The 24,852-nt window shown below is 42.2% G+C and overlaps 1 protein-coding gene across 5 annotated transcripts in view; it reads right to left on the bottom strand.

Moving 5' to 3' along the window:
- The window catches only part of LOC126190670 (semaphorin-1A), a 925,653-nt gene that overhangs the window by 52,720 nt on the left and 848,081 nt on the right, over positions 1 to 24,852 (bottom strand). For all 5 annotated transcript variants that reach the window (XM_049931116.1, XM_049931118.1, XM_049931117.1 and 2 more), the window contains exon 11: positions 6,797 to 6,999. In XM_049931116.1, coding sequence (XP_049787073.1) covers positions 6,797 to 6,999 — 203 coding nt within the window. The remainder of the gene's footprint in view (positions 1 to 6,796; positions 7,000 to 24,852) is intronic.

Raw genomic sequence — 24,852 nt, 5'->3', positions numbered from 1 at the left:
ACATTAAATATTGACATGTCTTTATGTAAGTTGCTCTTTTATGATTCTGTAGCAATATCGACTGCTTTAGAATGTCAGTGAGGTGAATATTTATAAACACAGTTATATATTGGCAAAAGAAACTGGTTAATGTGGAAACAAGGTGTCTTACATTTTACTCAAATCTCATCACTGATAACGTTTCTCTGAAGAAAAATACAGGTCATGATAAGTCTGGAGAAAATAAATCGCTACTTCTGTCAATATTTTGGCAAAATCCAATACCCTGAGGTATTTTTAATAATGAACGGTATGTACTGAAACTGGGCAATGTATTTTATTTCTGTATCGTAATAATCCAAGAAATATGAAAACAATTAAAAGCACATATCATTCCCTTTTTTTCCCCTATCCCTATACGGAATGAGGGATTGTACTTTATCACCACAAACATATTTTTGTCTGTAAAAGATAATGGCAATCTGTTTACACCTCGATAGGTTGGATTTTGCAAATTTAAATGTTTTCATATTTCTCAGATGATCATAGAGATACAGAAATGAAATTCTTCGGTCACTGCCAGACCACATCGTTTGTTCATTATTAAAACTACACTGGGATGTAGGATTACACAAAAATATTCAATAGAAGTATTCATTTATTTTCACTAGACTTCTTATTCCATTTAAGTTTTGTCAGATATGTGTTATCAGTGGCGAGTTTTGAGTAATATGTTAAGTTTCCTAGTTGCCATGGTCAAATCTGCATCTTTCACCAAAACACAGCTGAATTTGTAAATACTCACCTCACTAGCATTCTAATACAGTTGAAATTGCTACACAATCATAAAAGAGCAACTTATGTAAAGACATGTCAATAGTTTATGAAAATTCCCTTTCTCAGTATAAAAATAATCTATAATTCCGTCACATGTTGTTCCAAATCGACAGTAATTCTCATTTCACCATCTATCAATGAGACTTAAATATTACACCATTTCATTGAGGGAAAAAAAAAATCTGCAGTCACTTGATATAAGTGTAGATATGGAAGTTTTGCATATTAATCATATGGTGAAACTGTTGTGACTCGCTGATTATTCAAAGTGCCGCCACGCAATTACGCACGTCCTCTACATGCGGCGCTGTCTGCCAGCCAGGCAGCAGCTGCGCCACCTAAGCGGCCAGCCGAGAGCGGCCGCTAGACTGAGACTCAGTGTTTAATCGAATGCCGACTTGTACACAGGTCAACTTACTCAGTGACTTATATGTGTGTTGTGTTGCCGAAAAATGTGTTAAATTTGAAGATATAAAAATTGGCGACGAGGTAGTGGATTTTTCCTTTTCACCGTTGACTCACAGGGTTCCATGGCTACTGTCGAGCAACTATTGCAAAATCTCCTTGAACAGCAAACGCTTCTAACAGCGGCGATTCGCGATTTCGTCGCGGCGTCAAATGCGGGGCGTTTCTCGTCGTTGGCTGTACCTTCTTTTCCACCTTACGACGAGACGGCGGAAGACTGGTCTGATTATGAAAAACGTCTTCGACAGCACTTCTTGGCATTTCATGTCACGGACGAACAACCATGTAAATCTCTGTTCCTTTCCTGGATTTCACCTCAAATGTATCGGTTGTTGTCGCAATTGGCTCCTTTGAAGGATCCTGCGTCTTTGTCCTTTGCGGAAATGTGCTCCCTTCTGCCTGTCTATTTTCAAAAGCAAACGCATGTGGTAGCCTCTCGTGTTGCCTTTTATCGTTGTCAAAAACAACCAAATCAGTCCCATCGCGCTTGGGCTGCTGAACTTCATGGGGCCTCAGTCAAAAGTGTCAATTTGTTACTGACGTTCACAAAGAATCCTATGCCGATTCCATGGTACGGGATGCTATTATCCGGTCGGCGCCCGACAAAGAAGTTCGGCAACGTGTCCTTCAGTTGGCGAATCCGACTCTCGATGAAGTTCTCTCCATTGCGCAGTCTTTTGAAATTTCTCGCGCCGCTGGGGCGCAAATACAGGCGTGGGGTGACGTCGGGGAAATACAACCTCTGTGCGCTGTTGACGACGCGTGCGGCGCATCCCCACCGGCCGACGTGGCCGCAGTACGCTCCCACACGCAGCCGCGGCCTAGCCGTAAACAACCCACTAAGAAACTGCAGCAAAATCCCCGGCAACTTCCTTCATGTCCGCGGTGTTTTACGAAACATTCACGCGAGGATTGTCCCCAACGTTGGGCTGTGTGTCACAATTGCAAAAAGAAAGGTCATGTGTCTTCCGTTTGTAAATCCGACCGCATACATGATGTTCATGAACATGACGCTGATTCTGATTCTGTGTTGTCTGTCAATTGCACTTCTTCCCTTTCAGGGAAGTTATTCCTCACTGTCCAAATCCTTGGTCGAGATGTTCGCATGCAAGTGGATACCGGTTCTGCTGCCACTATAATTAATTCTCAGACATATCTTCAGCTGGGTTCTCCACTCCTGTCCCCTGTCACTCGGCAATTACGGACGTACAATAAACAGAAGATTTCTCTCTTGGGACAGTTTAATGCTGAGGTATCTTACAAATCCGTCGTTCGCACTGTTCGTATATTTGTGGTCGACCAGAGCACCACAGAAAATCTTTTTGGTTTCGATGCCTTTCGCGTTTTTGGGTTCTCCGTAGATGACTCTGTCAATATTGTCTCTGATGCTATTCCTTATGCTCAGCTGGATTCCTTGTCGACGACATTTTCGTCCCTTTTTTCTCCTGGGTTAGGCCGTGCAAACAACTTTGAAGCTCATATCACGCTCAAACCCACTGCTCGGCCTAAGTTTTTTCGGACTCGGCCCATTCCTGTGGCCCTTCGTGATCGGGTAAAACGGGAGTTGGATCGTCTCACTGCTTAAGGGGTCTTGCTTCCTGTCACTTCCAGTGAGTGGTCCTCTCCTGTCATTGTAGTTGCTAAGCCCAATGGTGATATTCGTCTCTGTGGCGATTTCAAAGCCACTGTAAATGCTCAATGCCTCATCGACACTTACCCTATGCCCCGTCCTGAAGAACTGTTCACTAAACTCGCTGGAGGACAGTATTTTTCTAAAATTGACCTGTCGGAAGCTTATCATCAACTTCCTCTCGACGCTACTTCCCGGCAGTTTCTGGTCCTTAACACGCCTTTCGGCCTCTATCAATACCAACGCTTGCCATTCGGGGTTGCTAGCGCCCCTGCTCTTTTTCAGCGATTCTTGGAACAATTATTGCTCCCTGTCCCGGGGTGTATCAATTACATGGACGACATTGTTGTCACTGGCTCCACCACTGAAAAACATCTTCAAAATCTCCGCACACTTTTTAATGTCTTACAGACTGCCGGTCTTAAGTGTAATCTTCAGAAATCACAATTCTTTCAGGCATCTATCACGTACTTGGGGTTTCAACTCTCTCGGGATGGTATTCGTCCGCTTCAACACACTGTTGCTGCGATCGATGCCCTTCCTCGCCCTACATCTGTTAAGGAACTGCAGGCTTTCTTGGGGAAAATAGCATACTATCACAAGTTTTTACCGTCTGCGGCGTCGGTGGCTCAGCCGTTGCATCGCCTGTTGCATAAAAACGTGCCTTTTCACTGGTCCGCGTCATGTGACGCGGCTTTCCGGAAATTAAAGACTATGCCGAAACAGGCCCCGTGCCTGGCTACTTATCGACCTGGCCAACATCTTGTTCTTGCCACAGACGCCTCTCAATACGGGGTCGGTGCAGTCCTTGCGCACCGTTTTTCGGACGGTTCGGAACAACCCATCGCTTATGCCTCCAAAACGCTCACGGATGCCCAACAAAAGTATTCTCAAATTGAGAAAGAAGCTTTGGCCATCATTTATGCTCTTCATAAGTTTGGTGTTTTTCTCTATGGCTCAAAATTTCATCTTGTTACGGATCACAAACCGCTTGTTTCCTTGTTTCATCCATCAACATCACTTCCCGACAAGGCTGCACACCGCCTCCAGCGTTGGGCTCTTTACTTGTCCCGTTTCAATTATGAGATTCATTACCGGCCAACGGCTCAACATGCGAATGCTGATGCTTTGTCTCGCCTTCCCATGGGTCCTGATCAGGCATTCGATAGGGACGAATTTTTGTGTTTCCATCTGGATGTTGCCGAGCAGCGGGTTGTGGACGGGTTCCCCATCACTGGGGACAGGCTGGTGGCTGCTACGGGTTCTGACCCTACCCTCTCCCGGGTTTTACGCTGTATTCAGAAGGGTTGGCCAGATCGCCCGTCCGCTAAGACTTCTGATCCGTTGGGGAACTACTACACTTTGCGCTACCGCCTCACGGCTAGGGATGGTGTTATCCTCCTCTCCACTGACAATGCTTCGCCGCGTGCTGCGGTACCTGCGTCTTTGCGTGCTTCGGTCTTGCGCCTCCTTCACCAGGGGCACTGGGGCGTGTCTCGCACAAAATCTCTGGCACGCCGTCATGTGTACTGGCCTGGCATCGACTCTGACATCGCACACATGGTCGCTGCCTGCGGCCCTTGTGCGTCACAGGCCGCTGCCCCGAAGTCACCTTTGTCACCGTGGCCTTCGCCTGAGAAGCCCTGGGAGCGCATTCATGCTGACTTTGCCGGACCCTTTATAGGTACTTATTGGCTCCTCGTAATTGACGCCTATTCTAACTTTCCTTTCATTGTCCGTTGCACGTCACCTACCACCGCGGCAACCACCAGTGCTCTCGCCCGCATTTTTTCTTTGGTAGGCCTCCCCTCTACTCTTGTTACTGATAATGGTCCGCAATTTGCCTCTTCCGACTTTGCGGATTTTTGTGCTCGTCACGGCATTACGCATGTCACGGCCCCGCCGTTCCATCCACAATCCAACGGTGAGGCTGAACGACTGGTCCGCACATTTAAGGCTCAGATGCGGAAACTTCTGACTTCTTCCGCTGCTGATGACGCGCTTCTCCAGTTCCTGGCGTCTTACCGTTTCACCCCCATGGGCGATCACAGCCCGGCTGAGCTCTTACATGGCCGACAGCCCCGCACGCTACTTCATCTTCTGCGGCCTCCCACCTCACGGCCGCGGGTGCCTTCACGTGGCCGGTTCACTGCCAACGACCTCGTCTGGGTACGGGGATATGGCAGGCGGCCAAAATGGAGCCCGGGCCGCATCTTACGACACCGTGGCAGACGCCTGTATGAAATCCAGATGGACGCGGGTGTTGCAGTGCGTCATTCGGACCAGCTTCGGCCTCGGGTGCCAGCAACGCCTGTTCCGAATGCCGCCACACCACCTTTGGCTCTACCTGATGCTCGGGATCTTGGCATCTCTCAATACTCACAACGCAGCCCTCTCACCGTCATCGCGATGCCAGCACCAGAACGGACGCCACCAGGAGACGTGCCCATGCAGGAACCGGAGGACCGTCCTCTGTCAGAGTACATCTACTCGCCTCCTCCTCCAACAGACGCCGACACATCGCCCATGTCTCCTGTCATATCAACTGGACTTGCCGCAACGGGCAGATTGGTGCAGGGGGCCCCAGCAGATTCAACCCCTACGTCTCCTGTCATCTCGACCCGTTATCATCGGGGACATTTCCGTCCGTACGGGAAGCCGCCTCCTCGGGACTTTACGGCGAGTCAAACAACGCCTATGGACGTTAGCCATCTCCAGGACACCTCCATCAAGACCAGTGCAACAATTTCAAAGGGGGGAAAAGTGTTGTGACTCGCCGATTATTCAAAGTGCCGCCGCGCAATTACGCACGTCCTCTACGTGCGGCGCTGTCTGCCAGCCAGGCAGACAGCAGCTGCGCCACCTAAGCGGCCAGCCGAGAGCGGCCGCTAGACTGAGACTCAGTGTTTAATCGAATGCCGACTTGTACACAGGTCAACTTACTCAGTGACTTATATGTGTGTTGTGTTGTCCGAAAAATGTGTTAAATTTGAAGATATAAAAGAAATACTCTCCTCTTAGTGTAGTGTCACTTGCCAAAATCTTGTTTCTATATCTGGAACCATTTATAAGATAGGAGGAATTTTGTGAATATTTCATTCTGGCTTTTTCATTGGCGTGAGAGTTTGGGATGAAGTGGTTTATATACGATACATTTTATTGAGATTTGTAATAGATCACAATATCCTTCAAAGTTCAGAGAAACATTCAGTATAATAGCTACATTTCATGCACAACAATATATGGTCTAAAGGAAATTAAAAGCAATCTCTGTTTTTCACTGCAAACTCTCTGAAACTCTTGTGGTAGTTTACTTACTCCTAAAATATCACAATAAATACGACCATTAATGAAATGACAGGCACTCAATCATGAAGCTACTAATGAAGCTATAAGATGTGCAAGACTTAAATTTTTTTACCAAATAGTTTGTTTACAATCTTTTGAGAAAGATTGCATTTCAGGCGGCTTGCATGCCTTGCCATTCACGGAATCCCAGCCAGCTAGCTTCCGTGCCGAATCGCACACCGTGTGAGAGGTTCAGCATGCGAATTAGCTGTCATGCCTAACTGCTAGCTGACAGTCGTGCATGCCATCTAGCAAACTTACAGGGAACCTTACTCTGTTTGAGACAGGCTTAAGTGAACAGTCTTATTACAAGCACAGATTATATTTTACTCTGAGAAAAATAAGCAGGTTCTTTCCCCATTGTTTCTTTTTCCTCTTAAAAATTATGGAAAGATAAACAAATACTAATGCAAGGCAGCAGTCTTTCTGTTCTCAGAAATAGGAATTATTGACAGTACACATTCAAATTAAACGGAAATGAAGATTAGCCATGCAACTGCCATGAAGTATGTCATGTTGTACAGATTATATTCTTACCTTGGCACTTTGCACAGGCAGCCAGTTGGAGTTCAGCTCAGCCTGCTCCTTGAAGTTTCCTTCAAAGGTATCAGTGATGTCTTGGAGTGAGAAGGCACACACGGCTGAGCCACTAATGCTATTAGGGGGTGTTGTGAACACTCCATATATGAGTTGTGCATTCACAGAACCATATGTGCCCTCAATAAGCTCTGTTGTAGATTCTAAAACACACATGAAAACAAATATTTTAACAAAAATATCCCCATGGATATAGTTTTGCTTGCTTCCAGGTCTTAAGTATGGTGGTTCTATTTAATATCAGAATTTTTTTGTTATTCTTGCACACATTGTCAACAGGTAGCATATTTCTTCCAGTAATCTTATGAACTGAACAAACTAGTAATCATCATAACAAGTATCCTTTCTTGTAGCATAATGTTATGATAAAGTTGTTGTGTCTCATAATACATACAGTTGGAAGGAAGGAAGGAAGAAAGAAAGGAAGGTTAGAGTGTAATGTCCCATCCACAGTGTGGTCATTAGAGATGCAGCACAAGACTGGATTACAATAGGATGGGGAAGGAAATCAGCCATGTCTCTTTTTCAAAGGAACGAGCATTTGCCTAGATCGATTCAGGGAAATCGCAGAAAACCTACATCGGGATGGTTGGATAGGGATTTTAACTGTCATCCCCACCTCAATGTACTTGGTGAATCAGAAATCCACTGACACACTTCCAGATGTGGTTGTATGGATGAAAACAAGAAAAACAGTCTAGTAAATATGGGCCCCAAAATGCACACCTTTAGAGTTGTGAGCACCTGTTCATCTTTGTTACTATGAAATAGATCTCTTCTACTGAAGAAATACTCATAGCTATTAAGGTAAGCATTTTAAGAGGCTATGTTTAAAGGGATTTTTCTTCTTGTTTTGATCCATACAACTCCTGTGAAAGTTTGTCCCAATTCTGGTCCACCCTGTATGTGGAAAAACACTTCTTTGAATTCTCTCTCTTGCTCTCCCTTTCTCTATCCCTCATAATAATTTTTACACAATGTAAATAATGTTCAAAAATTAAAAGTTTGATAGTAATGGTTTTTGCTTATATTATACAAATGACAGATAAATATATTTTGGAAAGTATCAACTGTCACAGCTCTTATCAATGATTTTTAACCAAAAATTATGCTTCTCTAGTACCAAAACTTTCACTAATAGCCAAGCAGTTTCGGCTCTTTCTCCCAAGCACTCCACTACAGAAAATCACAGCAGAAATCTAGTCATTGTTGTTTTCAATTTAGCCCTGCAAGTTTTGAGGCAAACGTGAAAGCTGTAGGCAGTGTAAAGCAATTTTTAAGTTTTTCACTTATTAATGCTATGGATCTTAAATGGGCAATAATGAAGAAATTTGGAAAACAGAAAAGTTTAAGTCAAGATATAACAGATGTATTTGTTAACTATAGGGATCCGTAATGACCAGTAAGTGTGCCTTAGGTCAAAGCTCTGAGATTCATTTGACTAGAATGCTTGCTAGCAGGAAATGCTCAAACAATAAATTGGAATTTCAAAAAAGAAAGAACCCAAAAAGGACTTTAGGCATAGCAAAAGAAAATGGTTAGAATAGAAAATATCTTAACAGTAAACTGTACCTGCTCACCATTTGGAAAAGAGGGATGCCTTTTGTTGTCATATAATATGCATTTATGTTGATAAAGCACAGTGACTCCTGCTATCAGCTTAACTGTCTGACTGCTGAACACCCACCTATTTATATACCTCAATTTGAATATTCACAGGAAGACACTTGATGCATTAATTCGCTTACTTAACCTGTCCATCCATCCATCCATCCATCCATCCACCCACCCACCTGTCAAATTCAACAGATACCATCATAAAGGAAAACCTCCAAGGACATGGAACAGGTTACAGTACACATTACAAGAGGGAACTAGTTGTCACTATTCACACCACAAACTAACATAACAACATTACCTGGAAAGCTACTACTTTGATAAATCTGTTGTTTCCTCAATTTTATTACACAGCTGCTGCTTTATCTACTTCTGTTTGCTTAATTTACACAACTGCACTGGTAATTGTCTATGTATGCAGCTATCTACACAATGTAAGGACAGATTTTTATTTAACAAAGAGTGTTATTACTTGTCATGTCACTACAGAGCTAGATAATCACATTATCTGATTTGCTATTTAATATAATTAATTTTCAGAGATTTTCAACATAATTTTTATGTCTGCCAAAGCTTCTTAATGTCTTTTTTATCAAAATACAAAGCTCTATTCTGAATCCTAGGTAATGAAGCAAAGTATGTTATATCCTAGTCATATAGGTGATGATATGGCTGAAACTAATTTTTATTACAAGGCATAAGTACCATTCAGGAGTGATTATGCTGGGTAACAAGTATAAAAATGGAATGATCCTCTAAGAGGCCACTGACAAATACGGCTACCTACTTTTTTGCAACCTTCTTAGAACTCATTTTTGCTTTAATTGCATTGCCCTTAGAAGATAGTTATGCATCACAACAGGTAATGAAAATATGGAACATAAAACAGCACCCTTGCCTTAATTCAATGCAATAACAGATATTTCTAAGTGCAAAACATGTTGGACTGGATTTCTTGATTAAGTTATCTGTTTTGACTTCACCTTTATTCGTTATCCAGAGAGATCCTAACAGTATTTCATTTCGTGTATGACTGTAAATATCTATTTTGCTTGTTTGAACTTCAATGATACAAGACCTTATGTCACTAAGACATTCACTGTTTGCAATGAATCAGCTGCAGCAAGTTTGGCTGTCACCAATACAGTTGAGTCGGGGTCCCTGGAAGAATATGGAAGATTGTTTGTCTGTATGTTGGTTAAAATTGTTAAAATGTTAAGTAGTGTAACTAGCACTAAAATTTTCAAAATATTGTTTCCTTCTCCCAAATTTTACAGGTTTGTCCCAAAAATTTTGAAAGTAAAATTCTCTAGTGATCCAGAAGGACTAGAGATTGACACAGTTTTCAGTGGAGACAGTGCTGTCGGGTCTTGGCTAATGAAAGCCACTTGGCTCAGTTACCTCTGGCAGTGACATAATGACGATCCTGTTTTGCACATAATGCATTTTAGTGACGCATCAAGATTCAAGGTGCAGTAGTCAATCAATTAGAAATATGCATTCCAATTATGCATTAAACTAAAAACAAAATTCAGGCTCTGAGATGATGGGCCTGATCAGGGAAGCCTTTGAGGAGGAACTCATGTCCTAGTCACGAAGATAGAAGTGGCACAAGATGTTTCCGGAGGGCCGAGAAAATGTTGATGGCAATAAGTGCTTTGGGAGTCTGTCAACATCCCAAATGCACCAAAATGGGGAAAAGTGCAAATAAATGTAAACTGGTTTCCACACTTAAGCATAAACAGCAGAGATGAATTAAACATGAGAAAGGTGCACACAAAGATGGTTCCAAAAAGTATGACGTATGAACAGAAGGAAATCTATGGGCTGCATTGTCACGGGTTGCTGGAATGCCATGAAATTGAACCTAATTTTTTGGGTAGAGTGGCGACACATGAAGAGACCTGGATTTTTGAGTCAATCCCAAATCAAAATGATAAAGCACAGAGTGGCACAGGAAACATCACCTCATCCAAAAAAGGCATGAGTCACACTGAATGTGTGTTTTAAGGACAAATAGTTAATGGCCAGTTTTACATTTAAATGCTCATCTTCTTGTGGGACAGGGTGGAATGCATCAGGGAAGACATCACAAACAACCAGACTTTGCATCACGGCAATGCGATGGCAGAAACAGTGTGGCAATGCTGCCTCAGCCACCATGTAGCCCAGACTTCTTTCCGTTTCAAAGTATACAGAGAAGCTTGAAGGGACACCACCTGAGGGGGTAAAAGAAGCTTTGATGTGCCACTTGACAGAGCTTCCCAGTGACACCTTCCAGGAAGACTATGCAGACAGAGTGAAGCAGTGGCACCATAGATGCAAAAGGAATTTATTTTGAAGATTTTTAAACTTTTGTGCATCAAAAAACAATAAAAGCACTCCTTTAAAAAATTATTTTGAAACTCTTGGGACAGCCCCCTTCTACAATAGAGCTACCATTTGCAAAGTTATCTGTCACAAAGTACATCTTGAGTCACAGATTTCTTCAAAAAACTTTCTCGATTTTGGGTGTGTCTGTCTGCATGCGCGCACGCGTGTGAGAGAGAGAGAGAGGGGGGGGGGGGGGAGGGGGAGGGGGGAGAGGGGGGGGGAGAGAGAGAGAGAGAGAGAGAGAGAGAGAGAGAGAGAGAGAGAGAGAGAGAGCACATGCAGGTATTGTAAGTTCGTCTTTACTTGTTGCAATGTTTGATTATTTTTGTTTTTTACATGTTGTTGTTGTTGTTGTTGTTGTGGTCTTCAGTCCTGAGACTGGTTTGATGCAGCTCTCCATGCTACTCTATCCTGTGCAAGCTTCTTCATCTCCCAGTACCTACTGCAACCTACATCTTTCTGAATCTGCTTAGTGTATTCATCTCTTGGTCTCCCCCTACGATTTTTACCCTCCACGCTGCCCTCCAATACTAAATTGGTGATCCCTTGATGCCTCAGAACATGTCCTACCAACCAATCCCTTCTTCTGGTCAAGTTGTGCCACAAACTTCTCTTTTCCCCAATCCTATTCAATACCTCCTCATTAGTTATGTGATCTACCCATCTAATCTTCAGCATTCTTCTGTAGCACCACATAACAATTCAAATTATATTATTTAGTGTGAAAAGTATAACTCTTAACATCTTGTCCTCAAATTTAGGTTGAGCACATTCTTTCTGGCACAATATATTTTAAAATGAAATGGCAGAAGTACTTATTAACTAGGGTGGCAGCCTTCAACTGGATAAGGCATGGGACATAGCCATTTCCTTCATTCATTCATTCACAAAAGTAAAATTTCATCCATGACAATTAATTTTATCAATTTCATTACCAAATTCAAAGGCCACATGCACACAGTTTGACAGAAACCATGCATAATGACACAGCTACACATGTGTTGGTGCATCTCAGATGCAGCACTGTTTAATAGTGTGAAATTCTACAGTGGGCGATACTACAGCCAAGATCTGTATGCATGGAACATTGCACCAATTTTTTGAATAAATGTAGCAAGTAATCTCCAGCCATAAAGTTGACCTGAAGGTGGTATCCAGGCGGTCAGCTGAAATACCAAGCAAGAAGTCAACATTATTCAGATGCAATCCAAAAATCTTGTGAAACCTTGTTATGATGGGGAAACTTTCATATCCACACACCTCCTCTTAAGGTGCTTTACAAACACTAGTAAAATGAATAGAAAGCTCTGCAGAGGAGAGAAGTGTGACAGTTTCTGTAAGGAACTACTGTTATATGCTGGAATCCTGCTCTTGAGCACAATTTCAGTTCAATAATACAAGAAAAATACACTGAAAAGGTGAAGTAGAACAATTTCTTCTTCTTCAGTAAGTGTTGAATACCATAAGTCTTAGAGTTTTTTCCAGAATTATGGCATATTCCTTTTAAATGTAGTATGATGCACACTTGCTGACAAAGTTAAGCACTTGGGAGGAATGGAGATGAGGATTAGCGCTTACCATGTCGTCATAGCGATTATGATTACTAAGTTCATTAACTACATCAAGAAAAATAGGATGAATCTAATACTGGAAATAGCACATAAGCAGTTGTAAGTATCCTACTTTGACAATGAATGGACATCATTTAGTTCAAATATGATGGGCACACAGGAATTAAGGTTAAAGTATTAACTGACAGTAAATTATGTTTTGGAGAGCTAGCTGCCAACCAAATGTATGAACAATAGATAAGACTCACCATCATTTAATAACAAAATTAAGAAAATACTGAGGAAGCAGAGATTGTATATCATTCCAAAAACGGACATGGAAAAGTCGACAGGCAAAAGTTAGAAGAAATTTGTGCATCTATAAAATGATCGATGTGCGAATCGTACAACAATTTCCACCATCGTATATTACCAAATGAGCTCGCTAGAATTCTGGTCCTATGTAAAATTGTGAAACAGGTCAAAGGATTCTTCATATTCACTCATCAACCAGTTTGGTATCACAACAGAAGACAGCAAAAGGGAAGATGAAGTTTTAAATTTTGCATTAAAAAATGACTCATGCCAGATGTCCATATGGACATATCATCATTTGACTTCACACAGGCTCTGTAAGGGGGACACAGTAACAGGCATTCCTGGCACTGAGAAGCAACTGAAAGAGTTGAAAACGAATAAGTCACCAGATATAGATGAAACCCCGATTAGGTTTCAAAGAGAGTACTCTTTGTCACTGGCCCCTTACTCATCTTTTTTTTGTCAAGGATCTCTTGCCCAGTTGAAAGCCTCAAATGACAATAAAAAAAACGCAGGTGAATCCTGTATAAAAGAAGAGTAAAATAATGTAATGGACATACAAAATTACAGACCTATGATGTTAGCATATGTTTGCTGCAAAATTATTGAAAATATTCTATGTTTGAATATAACAAATTTTCATAAGACAGGAAAGCTTCTATTCATTAGTCACCACGGATTTAGAAAGCACAGCTTGCGAGGAGCTCAGTATGCCCTTTTCTCACATGGTGTCCTGGAAACCAAGGATGAAGGGAATCAGGCAGATTCCATATTCTTAGATTTCAGAAAGTGTTTGACATAGTGCCCCACTGCAGGCTGTTCCCAAACATGCTAGTGGCTTGAAGACTTATTAAGTTATAGAATCCATTGTCCTGGATGGTCAGTGTTCAATGGGGACGAGGGTACCATCAAAGCTGCCCCAGGGAAGTGTGATGGATTGTTTTTGTTATCTAGATCTATAAATGCTATGAGATGGATAGGGTGAGAAGAGTCTGCATTGCTGATGATGATGTAGCATACAAAATGTGTCATCATTATCATCATCATCATCATCATCATCATCATTATCATTGTCATTATGTGACTGTATGAGAGTACAAGATGACTTACATAGAATTTATATTTGCTGAGATATATGGCAGCTTGCTCTAAATGTAGAAAAATTTAAGTTAATGCAAATGATTAGTGTTCAAGTGCCATGTAGCTTGTGTGTTCATTGACATAGTCACAACGATTAACTGTGTATGCATGACATTCTGAAGTGATATGGAATGGAATGAACATGTAAGGTCGGTAGTAGGGAAGGTGAGTGGTAGATTTCAGTTTACTGGGAGTATTTTAGAAAAGTGTAGCTCATCTACAAAGGAGTACTGCTTATACATCACTAGTAAGACTCATTTCTGAGTACTTTTCAAGTGTTTGGGCTCCCCACCAGATCAGATGAAAGAAAAATATCAAAGAAATTCAGAGGCAGGCTGCTAGATTTATTACCAGTAAGTTCCATCAAAAAATGAGTGTTATGAAAATATTTTGTGAAATCATGTTGGAATCCCTTGGGGGCAGAGGACATTCTTTTTGCAGAACAGTATTGAGAAAATTGAGAGAAACACCATTTGCAGCTTAGCGCAGGACAATTCTACTGCTGTTAACATACATTTTTCATAAGGACCATGAAGGCAAGATAAGAGAAATTAGGGCTCGTAAGGAGGCATTTAGACAGTCATTTTTTTCCCTCACTCCTTTTGCAAGTGGAACAAGGAAGGGAAGTGTTGGTAGTGGTGTAAGATACCCTCCGACACACATCATATTGTAGCTTGTACAGTAAGTATTATATTTGCAGAATGGTTAAATGCATGCATAACTCCATACACACAAAGCTCTGTGAATGTTGCATACATTTATGACGAAATAATTTAATTGGATAGATAAAAATTCTACTCACCAAGCAGTGGCAGAACACACACATGGAAGAGGATTGTAATTAGGCAAGATTTCAGAGCCAGTGCCTCCTTCTTCAGGCAGAAGGGTTGAAGAGAAAGGAAGAGGGGTCTTCCCTTATCATCCCATGCGGTAAGTCTACCCTGACCCGCATTTCCAGGTGAATTTCCCCAAATCTATACATTTTCCTAGACCTCTCCAGTCCTTTTCCTTCACCTCTCTTCCTTCCCCTTCAACCCTCCTGCCTGAAGAAGGATCCACTGGCTCTGAAAGCTTGCCTAATTACAACCCTCTTTTATGTGTGTGTTCTGCCGGCACTTGGTGAGTAGATTTTTTATCTATCCAATTAAATTATTTTGTCAAAAATCAATTGTTTTTGTTGTTAAACATTTATGGTGGCTAGAATAATCACCAGAGGATGTTATAGGTCACTATGTGACCATGTTATCAATTACAAGTTAAGTAATGGGCATGCAATTTATCAGGTGGTTAGTGAGAATTGTGAAAGATTACAGATAATGCCAGTGTCGTCATAACTGCTGTCTGCTTCACGTCTGCTGTGCAGCGAGCTACCTTAATTTAAGTATTAACTGTATTTTTCTCACTTGTCACTTCTTCTTCTGTGTGTTTTTGCTTTTAGGAAGCTTTAATTGTCGAGCACTAGTAATAGTGTTCCATAGATTTCGTGTTTGTTTTGAATACAGTCAGAGAGAGTCCCTTTAGCCAGCCATAGTGGCAGTAGTGCTAGTGTCTCGTTTTCAATACAGTCCAAAGACAGGTAGTGCTATTTTCATTGTTTTCTATAAGAAGTGGCTAGCAACCACAGTTTATTCAACAATCAGCTGCCTTTAGTGAATTAGCAGTCTAGTTAAAAGTTGATTAACTCTCTACAGTAAACTGATTTCTTAGGATGGATAGGATGTGTGACTGCTGTGTACGGATGCAGGAGGAGCTGGCCACTGTTCGCGAACAGCTGAACGTGTTAATGGCCGCGGTCAGCCGTCTTCAGGCTGCTGCCTCGGAATGTAGCGGCAGTGGGGAGTCTGGTGCGTCGCATGGTACACCCCAGGGTTTACATGCTTCATGCACTGTCCCTGCTGTTGAGACATCTTCGCGGGTACCGGGCACGGTTGGGCCACCCTCTCCCCAAGGGGAGTGGCGGGTTCAGCGGCGTTCGCGGCGCAGGAGGTGGAGGGTCAATGTGGAGGCTGGCCGTGTGGCATCGCCCACTCTGCCTGTGAGTGGACATGTGGCCGGTCCTTCAGCAAGGTCCGAGCAGGCACACGGGGCGAGAGGTTTATTAGTTATTTGGAGCTCCAACGTTAGGCGGGTGATGGAGCCCCTTAGGGAAATAGCGGAAAGGTCGGGGAAGAAGGCCAGTGTTCACTCTGCTTGCCGGGGGTCTCATCCGAGATGTGGAGGAGGCCCTGCCGGCGGTGATAGAGAGCACTGGGTGCACCCGACTGCAAATTGTTGCTCATGTCGGCACCAATGACTCCTGCCGTCTGGGTTCAGAGGTCATCCTCAGTTCGTACAGGCAGTTGGCGGAATTGGTGAAGGCGGAAAGCCTCGCTCGCGGGGTGGAATCAGAACTAACTATTTGTAGTATTGTTCCCAGAACCGATCGCGGTCCTCTGGTTTGGAGCCGAGTGGAAGGCTTAAACCAGAGGCTCAGACGATTCTGTGGAGATCTGGGGTGCAAATTTCTCGACCTCCGCTATCGGGTGGAGAAATGTAGAGTCCCCCTGAATAGGTCAGGCGTGCACTACACGCTGGAAGCGGCTGCAAGGGTAGCGGAGTACGTGTGGAGTGCACATGTGGGTTTTTTAGGTTAGAGAATTCCCTCCCTAGGCCCGACAAGACACCTCCTGAGACGCGGCAAGGTAGGAGTAGGCAAAATGCAACAGGGAATAACAATATTAATGTGCTAATAGTAAACTGCAGGAGTGTCTACAGAAAGGTCCCAGAACTGCTCTCATTAATAAACGATCACAACGCCCATATAGTACTAGGGACAGAAAGTTGGCTAAAACCAGACGTAAACAGTAATGAAATCCTAAACTCAGATTGGAATGTATATCGCAGAGACAGGCTGGACAGTGAAAGGGGAGGCGTGTTTATAGTGATAAGAAGTGCAATAGTATCGAAAGAAATTGACGGAGATCCGAAATTTGAAATGATTTGGGTGAAGGTCACGGTTAAAGCAGGCTCAGACATGGTAATTGGATGTCTCTATAGGCCCCCTGGCTCATCAGCTGTTGTGGCTGAGCACCTGAAGGATAATTTGGAAAATATTTCGAGTAGATTTCCACACCATGTTATAGTTCTGGGTGGAGATTTTAATTTGCCAGATATAGACTGGGAGACTCAAACGTTCATAACGGGTGGCAGGGACAAAGAATCCCGTGAAATTTTTTTAAGTGCTTTATCTGAAAACTACCTTGAGCAGTTAAAGAGAGAACCGACTCATGGCGATAATATATTAGACCTTCTGGTGATAAACAGACCCGAACTATTTGAAACAGTTAACGCAGAACAGGGAATCAGTGATCATGAAGTGGTTACTGCATCGATGATTTCATCCATAAATAGAAATATTAAAAAAGGTAGGAAGATTTTTCTGTTTAGCAAAAGTGACAAAAAGCAGATTACAGAGTACCTGACGACTCAACACTAAAGTTTTGTCTCAATTACAGATAGTGTTGAGGATCAGTGGCCAAAGTTCAAAACCATCGTACAATATGCGTTAGATGAGTATGTGCCAAACAAGATCGTAAGAGATGGAAAAGAGCCACAATGGTACAACAACCGAGTTAGGAAACTGCTGCGGAAGCAAAGGGAACTTCACAGCAAAAATAAACATAGCCAAAGCCTTGCAGACAAACAAAAATTACGCGAAGCGAAATGTAGTGTGAGGAGGGCTATGCGAGAGGCGTTCAATGAATTCGAAAGTAAAGTTCTATGTACTGACTTGGCAGACAATCCTAAGAAATTTTGGTCTTATGTCAAAGTGGTAGGTGGATCAAAACAAAATGTCGAGACACTCTGTGACCAAAATGGTACTGAAACAGAGGATGACGGACTAAAGGCCGAAATACTAAATGTCTTTATCCAAAGCCATTTCACAGAGGATGACTGCACTGTAGTTCCTTCTCTAGATTGGCGCACAGATGACAAAATGGTAGATATCGAAATAGATGACAGAGGGATAGAGAAACAATTAGAATCACTCAAAAGAGGAAAGGCCGCTGGACCTGATGGGATACCAGTTCGATTTTACACAGAGTACGCGAAGGAACTTGTCCCCCTTCTTGCAGCAGTGTACCGTAGGTCTCTAGAAGAGCGTAGCGTTCCGAAGGATTGGAAAAGGGCACAGGTCATTCCCGTTTTCAAGAAGGGACGTCGAACAGATGTGCAGAACTGTAGACCTATATCTCTAACGTCGATCAGTTGTAGAATTTTGGAACACGTATTATGTTCAAGTACAATGACTTTTCTGGAGACTACAAATCTACTCTGTAGGAATCAGCATGGGTTTCGAAAAAGACGGTCGTGTGAAACCCAGCTCGCGCTATTCGTCCACGAGACTCAGAGGACCACAGACACGGGTTCATAGGTAGATGCCGTGTTCCTTGACTTCCGCAAGGGGTTCGATACAGTTCCCACAGTCGTTTAATGAACAAAGTAAGAGCATATGGACTATCAGACCAATTGTGTGATTGGATTGAAGAGTTTCTAGATAATAGAACGCAGCATGTCATTCTCTTCCGAAGTAAGAGTGATTTCAGGTGTGCCGCAGGGGAGTGTCATAGGACCGTTGCTATTCACAATATACATAAATGATCTTGTGGATGACATTGGAAGTTCACTGAGGCATTTTGCAGATGATGCTGTGGTGTATCGAGTGGTTGTAACAATGGAAAATTGTACTGAAATGCAGGAGGATCTGCAGCGAATTGACGCATGGTGCAGGGAATGGCAATTGAATCTCAATGTAGACAAGTGTAATGTGCTGCGAATACATAGAACGATAGTTCCCATATCATTTAGCTACAAAATAGCAGGTCAGCAACTGGAAGCAGTTAATTCCATAAATTATCTGGGAGTAGGCATTAGGAGTGGTTTAAAATGGAATGATCATATAAAGTTGATCGTCGGTAAAGCAGATGCCAGACTGAGATTCATTGGAAGAATCCTAAGGAAATGCAATCCAAAAACAAAGGAAGTAGGTTACAGTACGCTTGTTCACCCACTGCTTGAATACTGCTCAGCAGTGTGGGATCCGTACCACATAGGGTTGATACAAGACTTAGAGAAGATCCAACGAAGAGCAGCGCGCTTTGTTACAGGATCATTTAGTAATCGCGAAAGCATTACGGAGATGATAGATAAACTCCAGTGGAAGACTCTGCAGGAGAGATGCTCAGTAGCTCGGTATGGGCCTTAGTTAAAGTTTCGAGAACAACGCTTCACCGAAGAGTCAAGCAGTATACTGCTCCCTCCTACGTATATCTCGCGAAGAGACCACGAGGATAAAATCAGAGAGATCAGAGTCCACACAGAAGCATACCGACAATCCTTCTTTCCACGAACAATATGCGACTGGAATAGAAAGGAGAATCGATAGAGGTACTCAGGGTACCCTCCGCCACACACCGTCAGGTGGCTTGCGGAGTATGGATGTAGATGTAGATGTGCTTGCACGAGACAATCTTATCATCATCTGAGAGAGTTTGAAATGGGCTCGTTTTGGATCTACATGTGGTCAGCTGGTCAAGGTGTGCAATACACAGGCATATGGGGTGTTTGGATACAGTGTTTGCTCACTGTCGGACTGAATGTGAATACGAGATGAAGCAAACATGTCGCTGAAGCTCTGGTAAACCAAGTGTCAACTCACAATGTATCCCCTGCACCTCTGTATCTGTCACTTCGACAAAATTAAAGGACTTATTAAGACATTCTGTGTCATCCTTAATCACTGGGGATTATGAAATGCCAAGCTACTGAAACTCTGTCCAAAAAGCAGGCTACCTTTAACACCACAGCACACATGGCTGCTTTTAATATTTTCAACATTTTGTGGACCTGTCAGCAACTGTATAAATATTAATTTTAAATTAACAACAGCCTCAGGCTGTTGTTAATTTAAAATTAATATACATGGCTGCCTTTGGTGTGGTGCAATATCTGGGTAGAATGGACTATTGATAAATGGTGTTGCAGATAAATGGTGTTGCATCATTTTCAGACATGAATTTCTGCTCTGAATTACTTCAGATAACTATCATCTGCAAGTATGGTGTTGCTGAGAGGGAAGGATATGTTGTGTCAGTGTTTTGGAGACACACACACTGATACTACCTCTAGCATCACATTGTGGAATGCTGTCGTGTGCAAATTTGGATCACCTCTGGTGGTGATTTGAGGAACTCTTTCGGGAGTAAGTCACAAATATCCTGGGCCCTCATGTGCAATACTTGGGGATTGTCCTGTGGCTGCCTCATGAGACAGTATCCCAATGCCCTCTCTCAAAAGAACAACACCTCATTTACATATGGCCTGTGTGTTGTTGAGGTATTCTTGTCCAACAAGACCACCAAACTGTACCCAATAGAAAACACATGCAATCAGCAGAGAGATCAACTCAATCCCAGTTCCGGTATCCAGGGCCATTTGTAACAGTAGTGAGCCAACTTAACTCAGGACAAGATGCTATGGCTGTGAGATACCTTTCCTACTATACCCGTGTACATGTCCAGGACTAACAGCTAACAGGGTGTAACACATGATAAGGGTCCTGCTATGTGCTTACTCTGCCAATTTTGTTAAATATTTAACTTTGTTTTGTAGTGACTGAAATAAAACCCAATAACCTCTCAACCTGTGAAGTTTCATTTCACTTCCTCCTTTCCTACTGGGTGCTTAACTTTCCTGACAGTGTGTGTATTTCAACTGTATTTTTTACAAGACAGTGTGCTTCAAAAATACTTGCCCCAGATCAAGATGAGTGACAGAATGACTAGATTATACAAAATAATACATGCACTTTCCATGCAACAATATACTACAGAACACTACAGAACTTACATCAAGCCAGTTGCATGACCACAACCATTAATTGCCTCAGGATGGTTCATTCTATACCTAGGACCAGCCATCATGCTCAAGACACACATGCAGCTTCAAGCAATCTTCTTCCAGCTGGGCTCAACCTATATACCAAATCATGACTGTGTCCTCAGAGATGCAATGACATGAATTAATCAAACTATCTCTAACTCATTTAACAGGGGTTTGGAAAGGGAAGACATGATAGATAAAACTTTAAAGGATACAGCAAAAAATAGGGAAAACTGATCCAATGTCAGAGAATGTACCTAGGACCTTTCATATGCCTGTTGCTTGTACTACTGGTTTAAAACAATATAGAGGTCAATTATTATTTTATTTAGAATATAGGCTTGTTTGATTTTATGCATTACAAAATGGAATGAACATTTTTCTCATAAGCTGATCAGTATGTAATCTGTCTGTAACAATTACTTATTGCAGTAAACAAAATTTGTCTCTGCCACAGTTTGTCTTAATCATCCTTATCTGAAAGTGAGTATTTGAGTTTCACTTGCTACATTTAATCCTTTTGGGGTTACTCCTTGTGGGGTTTATGGTTTGAATGAGGTTAAACAGGGTGATTATAATTAAATGTTTGCTACTTGAGGGGGCACCCAAGAAAAATGAGTGATTATAGAATAATGAAACTTTGTGGAAACATTTTTAAAGAGATGCTGAAGAGAAATAATGAATAAACCACTGAAAGAAACACACTTTAGTTTCCACATGGGAGGGTACCATTTGTTGATTGTGTCCACGTTTCTCAGTGTAATACTGTTTGCATCCACAACAGCCTGAAATCACACTAGAGATTCCGTTTCAAAACTGTTCACAGCACTTTCTAAACGGTGGACCGTGGAATGTTCAACTGTCATGACACAGCTCATGTACTGCTTGAAGATCCCAAATTGCATTCAGCATTCTCAGCTATGGCATCAGTAACTTCTTCAACAATCTGTGATGTAACTGGCCGTCTGCCTCTCCTGGGAGTAATTCCCAGATCACAAATTAAATCAAACTTTTGAATCATGTTCTCCAAATTCAGTGTGGAAAGAGGTCCTTTCTGTATTCTTTTAACGCATTGATATTCATGAAGAGCAGCTGCACTGCTGCTAGTGTTTTGATAAAACAGCTTCATGAGTAATGCTCTGCTCAACTTGTCCAGGCCCATGTTGACTATCTGCAGCTGTAACACACACTGGTGCTTGTGTTTCATCCCTATGTCACTGTACCATCACTAGCACCTAATGATAAGTCATGACACTAACACAACTAACTATGTGTGTCCTGCAGTGCACAGTCGGAACATTATTTCTATAAAGTTGAGTTCCCATTTGGTAAATACTTTTCTGTCTACACTTCCACAAGTAATAAAAGTTAAATTGTAACCACCCTGTATCTAGGCAAAATGTTTAACTGTTGCAGTTCAGTTTTAATATTAATATGTAGTTTGAGGTTATTTTGTTCTCATGTTCAAGTTTATTACATAAAATTGGAATGATGTTTCGACATATGATAACTTCAGTAATAATGCTTTGTTTTTGGCTAATATATTATGCATGGAATTTTTATGCTTATGGATATTGAACATTTAACTGGGACACATGTTTCTTAAGGTACCACAGCTCATGTAATTAGAGGCTTAAACCCTATCCCACACTATGTGGAATTTGATGAAAACTGTTTCGCTTTTACAGTATTACTTTTACTCTTAATTACTTTATTTATTTTATGGTTCTACTATTCAATACTGTGGATATGTTCCAGTTAAAACTTCTTGGCTGACAGGCAGTGGTTAATATATAAAACTATTCATACTGTGGGAGACAGCCTCAGAGAAAAATTTGTAACTGCATCAAAAGCTCAAGGGACCCCTGAATTTATAGATGTGGTTCCAATGTATCAACATTCCCTTAGCCAAACATAAAAGGAACAAATTAATAAGTGGCTAATAGTGGAGCATGTTTTTCAAACCAGGAAATTGCAATTAAGTGAGATTAATGTTTCACTCACTGCAACATGTGGGAACTCTGCTCTGCAAAGTAACATCACTGGTAGTCGACGTGGGTCCCATGCAAGAAACTATTTGACCAGCAATTGGTCGAATGACTGTCACATTCAGCTCCTTCTGTAGTACATGTTTGTATCATCAATAACAATTTCATACAGAGTATTTGGATCAGGTGATTATTCATTGTAATTGTCTCCTATACTTTGTGAATACACATTGGTGACCTCAATGATCATGATTGCAAGCAAATTTCAACATTCCAGACTACTGCACAACAAAATGTTATTTGTGTGCCCACATTGTGCTACACAGTTTTTGTTTGTTGACAAAGATTCTCAAACCATGATGTAAACCATTATGGATAACACAATACGTGCAGCTCTTTTCACAAAAAAATGACAGTTGCACTCTCATGGACACTCTTCTGACAACTCCCGCTCCCCGTGGCCACATCCAACAATCGACAGCTCCTTCAGGAGTACCTCCACACATTCAACACGTTTGACAACTCTACTCGAACATGCATGAAATGAACTTTCACCTGTGACACGGTAACAATGTCATCCAAAATGATGTCAGGTGAGAACTCCATGCAACACTGCAATACCTTGACCAGCTGCATCAACTACTACACCTCTTGCCATCAGCTTGCCGACATCTCTACCACCATCCAAGGAGATGCTTACAGCAATACTTCCACGTACCCCTACAGAGGTCAGAACTGCACCACTTGCTTGCTCACCTGCCTCCAAGTCTTCATGTGCCCTCCCGCCAGAACAATTCAGACAGTGTGACATTACATACAAAATAGTCCACAAGATCGTCGCACACCTGAACCTGTCAGAATGCCACAGGCCATGTTGACTACCACCAAATTATTTATGGCCATCAAAGTAGAAGTAGACGAGCTCTTACAAGCAGGGATAGTTTGCCCCTCCACAAGCGGGAGGCTTCTCCCACAAAATTGGTCCCTACGATGAATGGTCTCTCAGGTTGTGTGGTGATTACAGAATACGCAATGCTCCTATCATTACGAACAGCTAGCCAGTGCCAAACATCTAGGTCTTAACTCATTATTTAGCAAATGCCTCTATTGTTAGAGTCATCGATTGTAAGGTGGCGTACCTACAAGTACCCGAGTAACCAGTTGATATTTACAAAACAACCATTGCCACACCTTTTGGTCATGATGTAAGGACTTAACAACATGGCAATGGTTTAACTGACGGTTTACTCTCCAAATTCCCATTCTCCTATGCCTATCTCGATAACATTTTAATTTTCACACAGGATGAGGAATCTCACAATAAACATCTCACACAAGTTTTTGACATGCTCTCTCACAATGGCGTCATAATCAATGAAGTGAAATGTTAACTCTGATTCAGAGAAGTCATCTCCCTTGGACACATTATTAATGCATCGGGCATTCGTCCCACACCAAAATGTGTAGAGGCTATTCAACAACTGATTCCATTACAAGGCTGGCAAGAACTACATTGGTTCTTAGGCATGATAAATTTTCTACAGAAGACACCTTCCACAGGAAAGTTCCCAGCAAGCAGCCTTAACACAAGCCATCACTGACAATATTACCACGGACAAATCCAAACTCATATTGATGAACGAGATACAATCCACTTTTGGAAGGATTAAGGACTGAGTTACCTAGGCCATCACCCTGACACACACCCCATCATAACGGCACATTTGAGCAACAGCACTATTGAAGCTGCGCACATAACAAGGACTGGAGGGCATGCAGCAGCTGCTCTGTTTCTTTTCATGCAAGATCGTGCCATCACAAAGCAAGTTATCTGCATATGACAGGGAGTTACTGTTACTCTACAAAGCAGTATGCTACTTCAGACACGGCATAGAAGGTGTCCTCCTGATTATCTATACTGATCGCTACCCACTTGCTGACACTATTCAAAACACACCTAAGGACACTTACCCCAGTCAACATTTACACTACATTGCCCAGTTTACTACGGAGGTATGCCAACTCCCTCCAAAGGCATGGAGAACATTGTGTCAGATTATTTTTCACGCGAGAGCACCTTGTCATCTAC

Source organism: Schistocerca cancellata, chromosome 6 (genome assembly GCF_023864275.1).
Source record: "Schistocerca cancellata isolate TAMUIC-IGC-003103 chromosome 6, iqSchCanc2.1, whole genome shotgun sequence".
Taxonomy (NCBI): Eukaryota; Metazoa; Arthropoda; class Insecta; order Orthoptera; family Acrididae; genus Schistocerca; species Schistocerca cancellata.
This window is presented reverse-complemented; position numbering and strand designations above follow the sequence as displayed.